The sequence below is a fragment of the Penicillium alfredii genome (genome assembly GCF_028826965.1).
Source record: "Penicillium alfredii strain IBT 34128 chromosome Unknown utg000011l_segment0_segment0, whole genome shotgun sequence".
Lineage (NCBI taxonomy): Eukaryota > Fungi > Ascomycota > Eurotiomycetes > Eurotiales > Aspergillaceae > Penicillium > Penicillium alfredii.
Window position 1 is genome coordinate 406414 of NW_026622708.1, and position 14245 is coordinate 420658.

The following is a 14245-nucleotide window of genomic DNA, read 5'->3' on the forward strand; positions in this document are numbered from 1 at the left end:
CTCGGCGATCATGAAGGCTGCGGGCGGAGGTACAGGCTCGAGCCTGGCTCGAGCGATAATCATTGTCTCGGGCGTCTCGGCTCTGGTGGCTTCGTTGTTGTCGATTCTGTGAGCTTTCCGTGCTTTCATGTTCCATGACTGGCCTTGCTGTTATCGTTGACCCAAAGCTAACCTGTGCTGTGACTTGCAGGTCCATATGGCTTCAAACGTACGAGCTTCCCTTGCGATGACTATTTCCAGTCCATAGCTCACTTGATTCTCTCAGCAAAAACTATCGAAAACCACTCCTACAGAGATACGTTGTGCGGATATTGTTGATGTTAGTATTACTTCGCAGATCAGGTCAGGGGTCGACATGAGACCAGTACTGATCGAAGGCAGGGTTCCTATCTACGCGGTGTCATCATGGACTAGTATTATTTCGCTAAAGGCTGCCCAATTTCTGGATCCAGTCCGTGACATTTATGAGGTAATTGGCGCGCAGTCTGAATAGCGGTGGTGGGCTCATATTGACAAATGGTTTTTGCAGGCGTTCACTATCTATACATTTTTCCAGCTCCTGATCAACTTTCTCGGAGGAGAACGAGCATTAATTATTATGGCTCACGGTCGCCCGCCAGTTTCGCACGCCTGGCCACTCAATCACTTCCTGCCAAAGGTTGATATCTCAGACCCGCATACTTTCCTCGCTGTGAAGCGCGGCATCCTGCAATACGCCTGGTTAAAGCCGATTCTAGCGTTTATATCTATTGTGATGAAAGCAACCGATACCTATCAGGAAGGCTACCTTGGGCTCTCCTCGGGATACCTCTGGACCGGTATTGTGTACAACGTGAGCGTCACGATCAGTCTCTACTCTCTCGCCCTGTTCTGGGTGTGTCTGCACGATGACCTCATGCCATTCCGGCCCATCCCTAAATTTCTCTGCGTCAAACTCATCATTTTCGCCTCCTACTGGCAAGGATTTTTTCTGTCAATTCTGCAGTGGCTTGGCGCCCTCTCTAATGGCGTTGCCGGATATACGCCGGACAACCTTGCTGCGGCGATTCAAGACAGTCTGATCTGCTTTGAAATGCCTATTTTTGCGATTGCGCACTGGTATGCGTTCTCGTGGCATGACTATGCGGATCCCACCATCTCGGCGGCCCGCTTGCCCGTGAAATATGCGATGCGCGACGCCTTCGGGGCTCGAGATCTGGTAGAAGACACCAGGATCACTCTTCGCGGGGAGAACTATGGATACCGAATCTTCGACTCGGGTGATAACATCATCCCGCACGCCGAATCTCATTCCCGAGTCAAGCGAGTGATGCACGGCATGAGATATGAGAGGGGCGGGAAGGCCAAGTATTGGATTCCTAAACCTGGCGAGGCCAACAGTCGCACCCCACTGCTGGCTGGCGAGGAATCCAGTCACCGCAGCCGGAGTGAACGGGGCAGCCGCAGCTCGGCCGACCGGTTCCGGTCCTATGGGGAGATTGAAATCGCCCTGGATGACGAGGATGAACAGCTCTTTGTAAACGCTCGAGCACTGGAATTTGGTGACTGGAACGTATGTTCACGCCTCGCCCCCTATTGATACTGGTTGATGTATTAACTTCCAATTATAGTACCCGGTGATCACTGCCAATCAAGTACCTCGCGACCAACAATTGCCTAGTTCCAGGGGCTACCAGAGCTCCAGTACTGGGGCCGAAGTGAAAAAAGCCCGTACCCACCGCAAAGGTCGGGCATCGGGCGAGAGCAAGCAGAAGCGTGCTTCTTCTGGTCCAAGCTCAGGCACACCCGGTCCCTTGCAGCGATCCGCCAGCTCCACCAGCTCCCACAACTCGCATCGCAGCCAGTTAGTCGATTTGGTGGTAGAGGATCGAGAGGCTGAAGAGGAAGACCGGGTGCAGACCCAGAAAGAAACTGGCTCCGCATGGGCGGAAACTGAAACCAGACGATTCTCGTAAGTTCCCAGTGTCATTGGACTATCGCGTAGCAGGCTTGATTTTGACCATTTTGACCCTTTCTAGGAGACCATCCACACAACCAATTGACGAAGGATCAGAGTCGGAACCGCCGACCAGGGGCGATGATCGCCCATTGGCCTACAGTGCGTTGGAAGAAGATAATGTCTGGAAATAGTATATTTGTCCGCGTATTTTCTTTTTATGCATATTCTATGTTTTTTTTTTCATGACTTGATGGTGGTTTTGTTTTGGGGTCAACTACTTCAACTGCCCCTAAATATGTGTTGTTCGTGTGTGTACACGTTTGTGCTTCCTACGGATCCACCGGGTTGAAACACGCCGGGGAGAACCATGACATCCTCGAAACACGAGGCTCCGTGCAGGATGATTCGCCTATCTTATACATAGCAGAGCACCAACAGCTCAATGTGACCCCCCGCCGGGGGCCAACAAATGAGATTGCCTTGTCGACTCCACTGGCGACGATCCTCTCTTCTTGTGCGCTCGCCGCAGGATGAATTGCTCTCCCAGGCTTAGCGCTGAGTCCCTGAGCGTCACTCCCTACACCTGGACAAGTCAGAGAAGGCGCACTGTGGGCGGCCCACGCAAGACTGTGAAAGGATTCACATCCTGCCCGAGTGGGGTCGTTCCTCCTTCTGGGCTTTTTCTTCTCGCTTCTCTTCTTCACTCCTCGTCTTCATTTTGATTCTCGCCTTCCGCGAAGGTGATGGATTAAACGTCCCAAGCGCTGGTCGCCATGACGCTGGCTTTCGAGCAGGCAGGATCATTTTTCACCGGTTGGATACGGTCTTGCTTATCGTGCTTGTCCCCCGGCGACGATGGCCAGACGAGTCGTCGCCAGACAGAGGATCGAGGTTGGTAGCCGAGATGCGTATGAATCGTGATCAAGTCGGTTGATAAACTAATGTGGGAGTATGACAGGCGTTGAGAGGGAGATGCAAGTAAACCACACTCAACCGCATCTTGTGCCTCCGATGAAATTGGTGGTATACGATGATCTCCCCAGTCCAAGTGTGCATGAGAACCGGAACTCGCTATCCTCATGGATTGTTGAAAGCCGGAACTTTGCCTCGCGGACATCCTATCGGGCGAGCATGTCCTGGAAGAGGAACTCGATGGCTCCGGCCAGTTCCAGCACCTCGGCGCTGAGGATAAGTGCGCCTTCCGATTTTCGAAGAGTGCAGTCATTTCACCCTCCGCCATCGCCGTGGCTGCCCACGTTCCAGCCCTTGGAGCTCAGCTTCCATCGCTCAGGCAATCGTCTACCCGATCTACCCACCTTCGACTCCTTTCAGCTGGCCGATGAGCGCTACCGCCAGACGCTACCGCCACCGCCCCGCACTCTATCACCCACGGGAATCCGACCTCGACTGTGCCAATCGACATTTGCTGTACCCCGCAAGCCGGTCGGGTCTGGGGACCATCGGTTGAGTGTAGATGTCGAGTCTCTGATTGAGCCACCGGCCCCAGTCCGCATCGCGAGTTCTCTGATCCCGCATTTCTCTGTCGTGAACCCTGTCGAGATCCCTTCCCCCGACGACGTGGAGATGAGACCAGTCCTGGGTCATACGAGATCGGAGTCGGAGCCACCCAGACTTACAGCCGACATGGAATGGATGATCCCAGCAAGAACGGCACCAACTCCCTGGGACATGCCCCCACAGACTCCGCCTGCCAAGCAGGATGACGAGCCAGATTTCGCCGCGATCACACCGTCCCGAGGCTGCCCAGACTCCAGAGAATCCCCGTCGACGGCTAGCTCCCGCACGATGCCCTCTCAAATCTCCTCGCTGCGGCGGCCTTCGCTCCCACTCGCAGAAAACCGCAAAACCATCGCATCATTCCCCTCTCTCTCCAACCGCGTCACGCAGTGGTTTTTCCCCACCGCCACCAAAGACCCTTTCTCCCCGAAGCAAGTGTCTCTGCCTGGTGAACATGGCTTCATGTGGGATCGAACCCGCACACTCAGCGGCACCACCGTCGGCTCGACCGTGACGACCACTATCATCGGCGGCGCCAAAGCCAGAAACCACAACTCATCCATTTCGAGCACCTTCACTGGCGCTACCACCCCGCGCACCTCCTTGCGCGGGCCCTCTCCGACATTGGAAAAGGATTTCGACGCCGGCCTCTGCCACCCGACTATCTACGAGGACCAGCAGCAGCAGTACCGGCATTCTGCCGACTACGCCGGCGCTTATCGCCGCTATCGGGAGTCTACTTTCGGACTAGCTTTCTAGGTTCTTATAATTAAGGGGCATGAGGGATGCTCGTGGTAATATTTCTTGGGCACTTTGATTTTCAGGTTCTTGTTGCCCATGGAGCTGAAGGATGTTTGTGGTTGGATATTATACCCATGTTGCTGCTGTTTACCTATGCTGAATACCCCCCGCGTTGGATTCCGGTTTATGGCTGTTTTTGTTGGTTCGGTCCCTTGGTGGATCGTGGAGGATGACGCTTCTATGCGGACTTAATGACTGTACTGAGATCAAGAGACTATTGTTGAATGACTGACTCGAGAATTTACAATACTTCCGAGTGTAGATATTATCTCCTGTAAGTAGTTCTATGAGGCTATCTCCAACCAAACCCCTTGATTGTTATGTTTGAATACATTCAAGTCTTTCCATCGTGCCCTACGTGTTGGCCAACTGAGAATCACCCATGGGGCGGTCCCTTGAAACAGGGACACGACCCACTCGGGAATGTACATACGTTCTTTTGTGCCGCTTGCTACGCGTGGAACCGACTCAGGGTGTCCATCTATCACTCTCGGTTCAATTAAGGGAGGATACTTGTTCCCGGGGGTTGGGGTTGTTTTGGATGGTCGTCTACAGTCGGACGCTCGAACCACTCCCCATGAGCCCGAGGATTCGGGGCTAACAACCTCTGCCAACACACACACACTATGACTTTCGATTCTGAAGACATTGGTGGCTCTGCCATACAATCTGATACTATTTTTCTGGATATGGCGCACCAATACTCGGGTCTTGAATTGGACGGCCTGGAGCCTACCGCTATTGCTGGTGAGCACCCTCTATCTGTCGATTCTAGAAACCCTATCCGGACTAAAGCGTTTCCGAGCAATGAGGCCATTGATCCGGCTATTCTGAATGACCGTGCGTTTCCAGGTTCTGAGCGAATCCAAATAACGGAAAATATCACCGATTTTACAACATATGCAGAGGACCCATCTTTCCAATGCAGACAAGGTGACGTGAAGGGGACGATGACTCCTGATAGCCAACCCTCTAGAATACAGAAACGCTCCAGTAAGAGGAAAAGACATACAAAAAGTGGTTCTGGTCGGTCCAACAGCAGAAATGGTCTTCATAAAAGCGTTTCTTTTCCCGCAGTGCGTGCCCAGTTTTCGGCCCTTCCTATCGAAGACCGGCTACAGTTCCTGTCCTGGCTGTTTGAGGGTGCTTTGCCCCATTGTGTTTCCATGCCTGCCAACATAGGTGCCACCTCCGCAACAGTATACATTCCAAACCAAAACGTCGACACAGCATACGATTGTGACTACCCGAACGTTACTAGAAGACATTCGGCGCCGGGTCGAGAATGTGATGTCTACCCATCCAGACAAGAGTCAGATAGATCAGCCCCTTTATATTTCTCTAGTTGACGCGGAGCCACTTCATCGCTATCGACAAGCTGGTTACCATCCAGTCACCTTGGGAGAATATCTAAAAGCTGGAAGGTATAAGGTGTTACATAAACTAGGATAGGGAGGTTACTCGACAGTATGGGCGGCGAGAGATCAAAGGTTGCACAAAATCGTGTGACTCGCGGTAGTTCCAGCTAACCGAAAAGTTATCTATTTACAGGGAAGAGGCTTATATTACTGTCAAAGTTTCTGTTGCAGAAAGGGAATATAATAGGGAGACGCGAGAGCTCTAAACTATAAAGTAGTTAGCGTCTTGTCAACCTCGTCTAGAACATACCGTGCACCTACTTGATGACTTTGATCTGAAGGGCCCGAATAGATCTTATAAATATCTAGTTTATAAGCTTCTAAAGCCTAATATCCCGGATACAATTGATATACACTTTCCCGATGGGAGACTCCCTAGAAAGCTCGCCAAAGCTATTATAAGGCAAAGTCTTATCGGGCTTAATAGTCTACACCAACAGAATATTAGATATAGAGGTAGGTCACTCTCTTAGGAATATTTTGAACTATTCTCACCTAATATAGATCTACACACCCGTAATTTAGCGTTCACTTTGCCTTGTATAGACAATATAACCGACGAGAAGTTTATTAAGATATTAGGAAACCTAGAAATTGGCCATGTCCGAAGGCGCGATGGAAAAGACCTAGAGCCTGGTATACCCGAATACATCGTTAAGCCTATCTTATATCGGACGCATTCTTGGGATTCGACCTAAACAATTAAATTAATCGATTTCGGAGAATCGTTTTTTCCGCACCACAGTTCCTCAAACACTACACACACCTTTACCTGTTCGGGCACCTGAAGTACGGGGGCTGCTCGAGATGAGGAATCGGTCACTTGGAACGATTGCAACCTTGGAAGGTCATGTCAATTATGAATCTCATCTAGTCTTTCTTGACTTCGATCCCACATGAAACTGCCAGACATACTGGCACGTCTGGGTAGAAAAAAGGTTTCTAGATGGTAAAAGACGAATATTGTTGCAGGGTATCTTGCAGCAGGCACTTGAGCTTGCCTAATGAGTAGAAGTGAAAAATAAGCGAAAAGGCCAGGGAATTGGAAGTATATGTACAGGAGCACCACATGAGGAGGACATGGTTCCATTCATCAAATTACAAGAATATTAGCCCGTGGACACAATCTCCACGCCGCCTGGAGCGGGTGCGTTCGTGGACGCGTTTTTGCCCTGGTTCTGCATGCCCAGGATCTGCCACGCGCGGCCCATCATGCCATGGCCAAGACCCTGGGGAAATTCAACCGAAGCCTTGTGGGAATGCTTCGGCATGCGGTCGCGCAATGCACGTTCTCGCTTGGCGGCGGCCAGCCGGTCTTGTTCGCGCTCGTGCTCCACAATATCGTTGCGCCACTCAGCCCAGTTCTCAAAGTTCTCGCGCTGCTGGAGCACCTGGTACCGGAGACGGGATTTTGATGGGCGCCAGGTGGTGCGGTTGGTGCTACCCTCATCGCCTCCGGTGGGAGAGGCGAGCGTGGACTTGAGGTCGCAGACCCGGGACTCCTTGGTCAGTTTGAGGAGATGCGTCAACACATCGCGGCTTTCAAGAGCAGTGCGCTGGGTCTTCTCCTGCTCGACGGTGAGTTGCGGCCGGGCAAGTGGTGCGTCGAGCCAGGCGTGCAGGTCCGTGGAGCGCTGCACTGAGTACGGGTCAAGGATGCTCGCCCGGCGGTTCTCCTCACGCAGGAAACGCACAGCCGCTTGGAGGCTTTCGACCTCGGCGCGCAGGGACTCGTTTTCTTGCATGGCGGCCAAAGAGGCCTCGCTGTCGATGACGACACCGTCACCCGTAGTGGCCACGCCTGCAGACCCAGATACTCGCTTCATCCTTTCAAGACGGGACTTGTACTCGTCTCGCTCGGTCACAGCGGCCTGGAGCTCTTTCTTCTGCAGCTCGACAGTGTTCTCGAGTTCTGTCCCTGTGGACTGTATTTCCTCAATCTTCGCTTCCAGATCCTTGACCATGGAAGCCTTCTTGGTTGCCTCGCGCATCCTAGATTCAAGTAGCTCGATCTTAATTGTTTGCTCCTCGAGGGTGTTATCCTTCACGCCCAACGCGGTGGAGAGCTCGTGGATTTCATTTTTCAGGTGGCGGATCTCTTCATCTGCATCCTGGGAAATCGTCTTGTTGGACTTCAACTCTGCCGCTCTGGCGAACCAAGGAAAAGCGCCCCTCTCGAACTCCGTCGTGCGAGACAAATCTGATGAGATCGAATCAAGCTCCTCGAGCTGACCGCCCACGTCACGCAACTTGTTAAGAAGGAAAGATACAGGGTCATTGCTTTCCGCTGGTGTATCGGATGACTGCTCCAAGGATGTAGGGACTTGCGACAAGCTGTCCAGAACCTCGTCCAGGGTAAATGGTTCGGTACGTCCTTCGTCACTGGTGAGCGCAACGACATTCTCGCCTAATTTCCGCGCCAAATCCGAGAGTCCATGTGTGGTGTCCTCGGTCCTCTTGAACGGACCCTCGGCTTCCTCAGAAAGCGCAAGGGACCTTGAACGCAAATCTTCCAGAGACCGGCAGATCTTCCCCATAGCAACTTTGTATCCGCGAGCTTGAGACACGAAAGAGTCGAGTTTGTTCAAAGCAAACGAATGCTCCTCGTTGTCCTCGCCAGAAGCCTCCAATTTGGATTGGACGAGCGATTTAAGCCGTGAGATTCCTGCTGCAGCATGGTCGAGATACGACTGGGTCAACGTCGCCCGCATACAGAGACCATCTGCAAACATATCGGGGGTTGAAGGGAGAAGAGTCTCGGCCAGATGAGCAAGTAGGGCGATAGATCGCTGGAGTTCTACTGCAAACTTCTTCATGTTCACCTCGTTCTTCTTCAGATTCTCAATCCAGAAATTCAAGGTGCGCTCGACCGGCTCCATTTCAAACAGTGCGACTTTGACGGCGCCGAATTCTTCGGGCGAGCAAGTCGTGGCGTGATTCACGAATCGGTCTGAGAGAGTCGAGATCCACAGAAGATGCTCAAGAACTTCGTGGCCTTGAAATATTTCCTCAGGTGTCGTGATAGCCGAGTGCTCAGAGATTCGTTCCCGGATAGTACTGCTCATCATGGCGGCCTTGAAGCTAACCCGTTTGAATCGAAGAAGAGCAAGAACAGAATTTCGCTCTCCGTCAAAGGACTCGGGAAGGTAGAGCTTCAAGATCGAAAGGTGCTGCGCAGCTTCCTCTGCATCCATACGATTGAGTTCCACGTCGATAGTCTTAGTCTGGGACTTGGATACCGAGGCCTGTAGTTTCGTGTTAAGATCCATCATCGCCCGGGAACGGGTCGTTAGATCTGTGGCCTCCGCCTCTGATATTTGCTGAGATGCTCGCATGTCTTCCAGGTCGCTCTGCAGGTTTGTAACCAGCTCCCTGAAGCGGGACAGAGTGTACTCAAGATCTTCAATGACCTCATCCTGCTGGGAAATCTTGCGACATTGTTCACTGAAGACTCCGTCTCGATAGTCGATCTCCTCCTGCAGCTGCTTTTCCGTTTCGATGTGCGTGTACTCGAGCTCATCGCTAATTTCTTTCAGCGATTCCAAGTCCTCGATGGCCGCTTTCAGCTCATTGATCTCCTCTTGATAGCGCATGTTCTTGTCGGCGAGTTCTTCAATCATTTCTTCGGCGCCCAAAGCGGTCTCCAGCTGCTGTTTGAGATCTTCCACATTGGTCTCTGCAACCAACAACTTCTCTTTGGTTGCTTCATAGTCAGACTTGACAGCAGTGTACTCTTCAAGGTCATCTTCCAGTTCTTTGATTTGACTCTTAAGATCGGATTCCTGCTGCTGTGTCATGTCTCGGAGGCGGATGAGGGCCTCGCGGAGACGCTCATTTGTCTTCTCCATTTGAAGCCATCCGTGGCTGGATTTATCCTCGGGACTTGTGCCCTGGCTGAATTCATCATTCTCCTCCCGGAGAACTTCCACCTCCAGCTGCAGCTCTTCCATCTTTGAACGTAGAGCCTCACATTCCTGCTTGAATGCATCCGATGTCTCTTCGGCCATTTCCCTGTCAAGGGTGGCCATTTCCATAAGCGACTCATGTTCTGCCTGCAACCGTTCCACCTTCTCAAGTCGGGTCTCGGACTCCTTGAGCTTTTTGCGCAGTTCTGTGACTTCCATCTGCTGTGGTTGGTATTTCGCCTGCAGCTTTTGGATGATCGACTCGAATTTGTCGCGTTCAGACTGGAGTTGCTCCAGAGTCTTAAGTTTTTCTCGATCATCGGCTCGTTTCTTCTCCATGACTCTAAGCTTGGTATGGAGCTCTTCCAACTCCCGGTTAACGGCAGCACTGGGTACCTGACGTTGTGATGTAGAGCCAACACTGGGGCGAGGAGCCGCAGAGCGGGCAGTCAAAGAAGGCCGAGATGTCTTGGGCGCGACTCCATCTTGCGAGCCCTCTCCTTCGGTATGAGGCGACTCCGCATCGGTCGCATCTTCTGAATGTCCACTTGTCCCGGTTTCTCCTCCATCCGATGCTTTAGCATGTGCAGCCTGTCGCAATGAGGGACGCTTGGATAATCCCTGCGCCGTGGGCGGCGCTGTGCTTTGAGACCCGGGTCTGATCGTCCGTGCAGTTGATCCTGGGATTGAAGGTCGTGGGGCTTTAGAGGCGGCTGTTTGAGAGGCCGAACCCATGGAGGGTCTGGCAGCGGTAGTTGGCCGGGGGCGAGTAGACCCCACGGTAGACGTGCGCGTGCTGCCGATCGATGGGCGAGTAGAGGGAGCAGAGGGATTGGATAACTGCTTTGTTGGCGACTTAGTCGGGGACTAAGGAGCGGTTCGATACTCATCAGCAACACACTAGGAATTATTCACACAACGGTCTTGACATACCCTGAGAGACGATCGGGGTGCCGCGACTCTTGGAGCCGGTGTGGGAGTGGCTGCATTGGAGCTCTGTCGCTTAGTTGTCGTCGGGGGCAATCCGCTTTGTTTCCTCAAACCAGCCCCAATGCCACTTTGAGACTGACCCCGGCTTCTTGCGGCATCGGCGCCAGGCTTCGTGGTTTGTTTACTCTCCCGCGTCGGCTGCTGCAAAACTGCTCCGATGGCCGAGGGGCGGACGAACATGCCAAATCCCGGTTCGCAATCGAAATATCGCTCGCCTTGCACTGCACCATCATTCTTGCCGGTGGGTTCGTTCAATTCGACACCAATCCAATCTCCAACCGCGAAGTGGGTGGTTCCAATAAAGCGAACAGTCCCTTGTCGTCCATCGGTCAAAGTGATCACCGCGTCAGTGGAGATCTCCTGACCAGACATTGCGATGATAATTCAATAGCCACAATGGGCTCTGTCACGATGGCCGATGGAGGTTGTCGGATGTTGAAAGACGGCAGTCGGAGCACTAAGGAGTCACTGGAGACACGCGCCAATCCTTTTTTGCCTGAGGCAGAGACACACCCTATATGTACACCAAAAAAAACCTCCAGGGGTGTATCTTAGCAAGCAGAGAAATAAAGACGATATTAATAAGATTTGGCTGTCATCCTATTGCATTTAGCATTTAGTGTCCTAGGTCTCTTAAATGAGGAAGATAGGACTAGTTGTTTTTGCAAAGGGATTTGCACCCAGAATATAGGGACTTGTGAAAACGACGCCGAAAATGGCTCCCTTCTGCATCCAAACCCGACGCCCCCTCCTTTTCGCCCAGCCTGGCCGGGCGCCTGTAAGATGCAGCGTCCGCCCTCTCTTCCGGAGTCTTTCAACATTCTCCTCTCCTCGTCCCAACCCCGTTACCTGGACCGACCTTCAATCCCAGGCCTCTTGTCACGGTCCCAACCGTGGCCCCTGTACCCGATATCTCCTATGGCTCTTCTACCTTTACCACCTGCTCAAGGCGATAAGCACCAATTTTGGACCGATCCTATCCTTTGCGAGGAAACTCGAGCTAGATTGAAACATTTCCGCAGTCTTGGATGGCTCCCTCCAAATTTCAAGCCAGGAACTCTGATAGGAATTGCCGTCGTCGAACGGTCCTGGCGGAAGTGGGTTAGCCCTTGATAGAATATAAGCCCAGCGGAGAATAATATGGAAATAGGTATTGCATTTAATCGAACCAGGACTACGTGGACTATCTTCTGCTAGAAGATCAAGCGATTTACATGGATTTTTTCGACTGGATGTTCAAGACATCACGAAAGAAAGCACTTCAATCATATGACGAATACTAGCGCCATCTTTGTCAATACTACAGTTGCTCTCTCTATTCTAAAGGGAATTAAGCTAAATAGAATATAGTTTCTCAATAGCGTATTTCCAGCTAAACGCAAAATCCCTAGACGCACGTAAAAGAATGCTCTAGATATAAATATCTTTTATATTATATATCGACATCACTAGGTCTATTCACGCTTCTTTCGCTATAGAAGTATAATTATCTAGTTTGCCACCATCCAGCTCTAATCCGCTATTACTAGAATCCGACCCGGCGTCCTGCTTCTACAGAATACCTCCCTACCCGGCAACTCTTCTACGAGCAGGCGTAAACAAAATCATATTTTTCAGAGTGATCTTCCGAAGCACATTCCCGTGATAGACCTTCCAGACTCGATCTACTATCGCGATATTAAGCTATTCTATCTCCGAGACCCTTAGAGCAAAAGTAACGTTCTCTGCACTATTATAGAGTTTCGCAACTTGAAAGATCGACAGGAAGATGCCGATAGATAAACGTGTTTACGACCTCGTGTACTATACTACTAGATCCGCTACTAACTTTTCCTATCAGAACCAAATTCTTTATATATAGCGACTATCAATTGGTATATTGTCCTATCACTCAGATTGTTTCTTTCGCTTTTCGAGATAGAGCATTTGTCAATATCGATCTTACGCCAGAGCCTATCTAGTGTCTTCGAGTTCCGAAAAGAAGTTCCTCCCTCCCGCTTTGTTAGAAGCCCGAGGTTCTCAATATACCCCTCCGACGTTTTAAGCACACGACGTGTGGCTATAAGCTTTATATATTATTGCCGATGACTTATGAACTAAGCCGACGAGCACTTAAAGAGTTGGGTCGAGATACTCGATTTAAAGATAATATTAGATATTATAACTTTCGCCGTTAGGGCCGTGAATAAAGTCAATCGTGAGTTATACCCGTATATAATCTCTAAATATATTATCACTGTATCTACGGAAGGATTATCTGACTAGGACCGGGTAGGGAACTTTACTAGCCAGGAGCGGCAAAGAGTGCTTAGTCGGGTAACGCTGTATTTAAAAAGTACTATCAGTTATAGTTTATTAGACGCGATCTCTAATATATTGTTCTTCTTTGACCGCCTTAGGATGGTTTATTACGCGTCGCTAGCAGTATACTTAGGAAGAGAGATTTATAAGCCCTATCTAAGCTTACCGATACGCCTAAGTGGGCTATTTATTAATATCCGGGAATATTGGAGCTGAAACGAGAAAAGAGAGCTCTTATAGCGGAGATGCCATCTCTGGCCGGCACGGTAAAGAATGCATAATAGCCCTTCCTACACCTTTATCAAAGGCACAAAGCTATAGACAAGGAATTAACTAAGCTTCGCAAGACTTTATTAATAGATACGCGAGAGACAGCCAGAAAGGATTATTTCCGTATTACACCTATACTCGAAGTTAACCGACAGATCAAACAGCTGCTCGGTGAGTATAAGCCTAATATAGATGCTATCAGCTCTAACGATAAAGACTAAGAGTTGCCTACCCCGAAGTACCTTTTACCCGAACAGGCACGCCTTGCAGAGAACTTCTACGGGCCCGAAACGGAGAATTATAGCGAAGATAAGCTCCTTACACGCCGAATCCAGGGTAAGAAGGATATAGCTATGCTCTTGGGCCTCTACAAGGCGAGTAGGCGAGGCAAACGCGTTGATTAGAAGTTCGACGATAAGACTAATAAACTACCAGACCAGTCAGAGAAGCCCTCGCCTTCTAAAAAGGATAATCTGGACTGTCCAATAGATATATATTATTTGCTATAGTGCATCTCGTCGCTCAGCATCCACCCCTCCTCCGAATAAATTTCCCTCTAAGCGACTAGTCTCTCTTCGTCGTCATCTCATTAAATCCCATCTACTCCATACACACAACGGGATCAGCTGCAACTAGGAAGCCTATCGCAGTCTCCCTAAGTTCGCTAAAATCACCGAATTTCTAGCCCACGCTAAAACGCAACACGGATATAATATCAAGATTAAACTATGTCATTTACCCCAAGCGACATAGCTTAGCCTTAGTGATAGCTCCTCTAGAGAAGTGTTTACAGAATCAGAGACCCGAGAAGGCACCGAAACTCCCGCCTCTGTCAATTTTGACTTGGCAAATATTGACCCTCGGCTGGTCAGTCCCCATCCGATCGCCGGAGTGAGCTCTGTATCATGCCAAGCCAGCGCTGAAATCCCCAGTACCCTTATTGGATGCCCAGTTACCAATCCTGATTCGAATCCTGTGGATCCTATCTCGCGGCGAGTTTCGAGGGGAGCAGCAAAAACGGCAAATATAGAACCAGTTTCAAAACCGAACCCCCCCCCCCCCCCCCAAGGATATACGACACGCTCGTCTCGAAAACGCGAGCG

At 50.7% G+C, this 14245-nt stretch overlaps 7 protein-coding genes across 7 annotated transcripts; 6 read left to right on the forward strand and 1 right to left on the reverse strand.

Annotated features, from left to right (window-relative positions):
- Positions 1 to 10: 10 nt before the first annotated feature.
- NUU61_008583 (OSTA/TMEM184 family protein) lies at positions 11 to 2130 on the forward strand (the record flags this gene model as incomplete). The annotated part of the gene is made up of 7 exons (XM_056659108.1): positions 11 to 108; positions 191 to 208; positions 266 to 319; positions 382 to 469; positions 530 to 1552; positions 1611 to 1951; positions 2019 to 2130. The coding sequence occupies 7 exons, from the start codon at positions 11 to 13 to the stop codon at positions 2128 to 2130; spliced, it is 1734 nt and encodes a 577-aa protein (XP_056507401.1).
- A 582-nt stretch (positions 2131 to 2712) lies between these two features.
- NUU61_008584 (uncharacterized protein) lies at positions 2713 to 4216 on the forward strand (the record flags this gene model as incomplete). The annotated part of the gene is made up of 2 exons (XM_056659109.1): positions 2713 to 2830; positions 2898 to 4216. 2 exons carry the CDS (start codon positions 2713 to 2715, stop codon positions 4214 to 4216), a joined length of 1437 nt encoding a protein of 478 aa, XP_056507402.1.
- Positions 4217 to 5727: 1511 nt separating this feature from the next.
- Positions 5728 to 6149, forward strand: NUU61_008585 (uncharacterized protein; the record flags this gene model as incomplete). The annotated part of the gene is made up of 2 exons (XM_056659110.1): positions 5728 to 5773; positions 5920 to 6149. 2 exons carry the CDS (start codon positions 5728 to 5730, stop codon positions 6147 to 6149), a joined length of 276 nt encoding a protein of 91 aa, XP_056507403.1.
- Positions 6150 to 6785: 636 nt separating this feature from the next.
- NUU61_008586 (uncharacterized protein) lies at positions 6786 to 10943 on the reverse strand (the record flags this gene model as incomplete). Its single annotated transcript, XM_056659111.1, has 2 exons — positions 6786 to 10448; positions 10515 to 10943. 2 exons carry the CDS (start codon positions 10941 to 10943, stop codon positions 6786 to 6788), a joined length of 4092 nt encoding a protein of 1363 aa, XP_056507404.1.
- A 411-nt stretch (positions 10944 to 11354) lies between these two features.
- NUU61_008587 (uncharacterized protein) lies at positions 11355 to 12615 on the forward strand (the record flags this gene model as incomplete). Its single annotated transcript, XM_056659112.1, has 4 exons — positions 11355 to 11672; positions 11769 to 11876; positions 12129 to 12212; positions 12493 to 12615. The coding sequence occupies 4 exons, from the start codon at positions 11355 to 11357 to the stop codon at positions 12613 to 12615; spliced, it is 633 nt and encodes a 210-aa protein (XP_056507405.1).
- Positions 12616 to 12655: 40 nt separating this feature from the next.
- Positions 12656 to 13088, forward strand: NUU61_008588 (uncharacterized protein; the record flags this gene model as incomplete). Its single annotated transcript, XM_056659113.1, has 2 exons — positions 12656 to 12743; positions 12847 to 13088. The coding sequence occupies 2 exons, from the start codon at positions 12656 to 12658 to the stop codon at positions 13086 to 13088; spliced, it is 330 nt and encodes a 109-aa protein (XP_056507406.1).
- Positions 13089 to 13117: 29 nt separating this feature from the next.
- NUU61_008589 (uncharacterized protein) lies at positions 13118 to 13546 on the forward strand (the record flags this gene model as incomplete). The annotated part of the gene is made up of 3 exons (XM_056659114.1): positions 13118 to 13138; positions 13233 to 13313; positions 13367 to 13546. The coding sequence occupies 3 exons, from the start codon at positions 13118 to 13120 to the stop codon at positions 13544 to 13546; spliced, it is 282 nt and encodes a 93-aa protein (XP_056507407.1).
- Between the last annotated feature and the right edge of the window lie 699 nt (positions 13547 to 14245).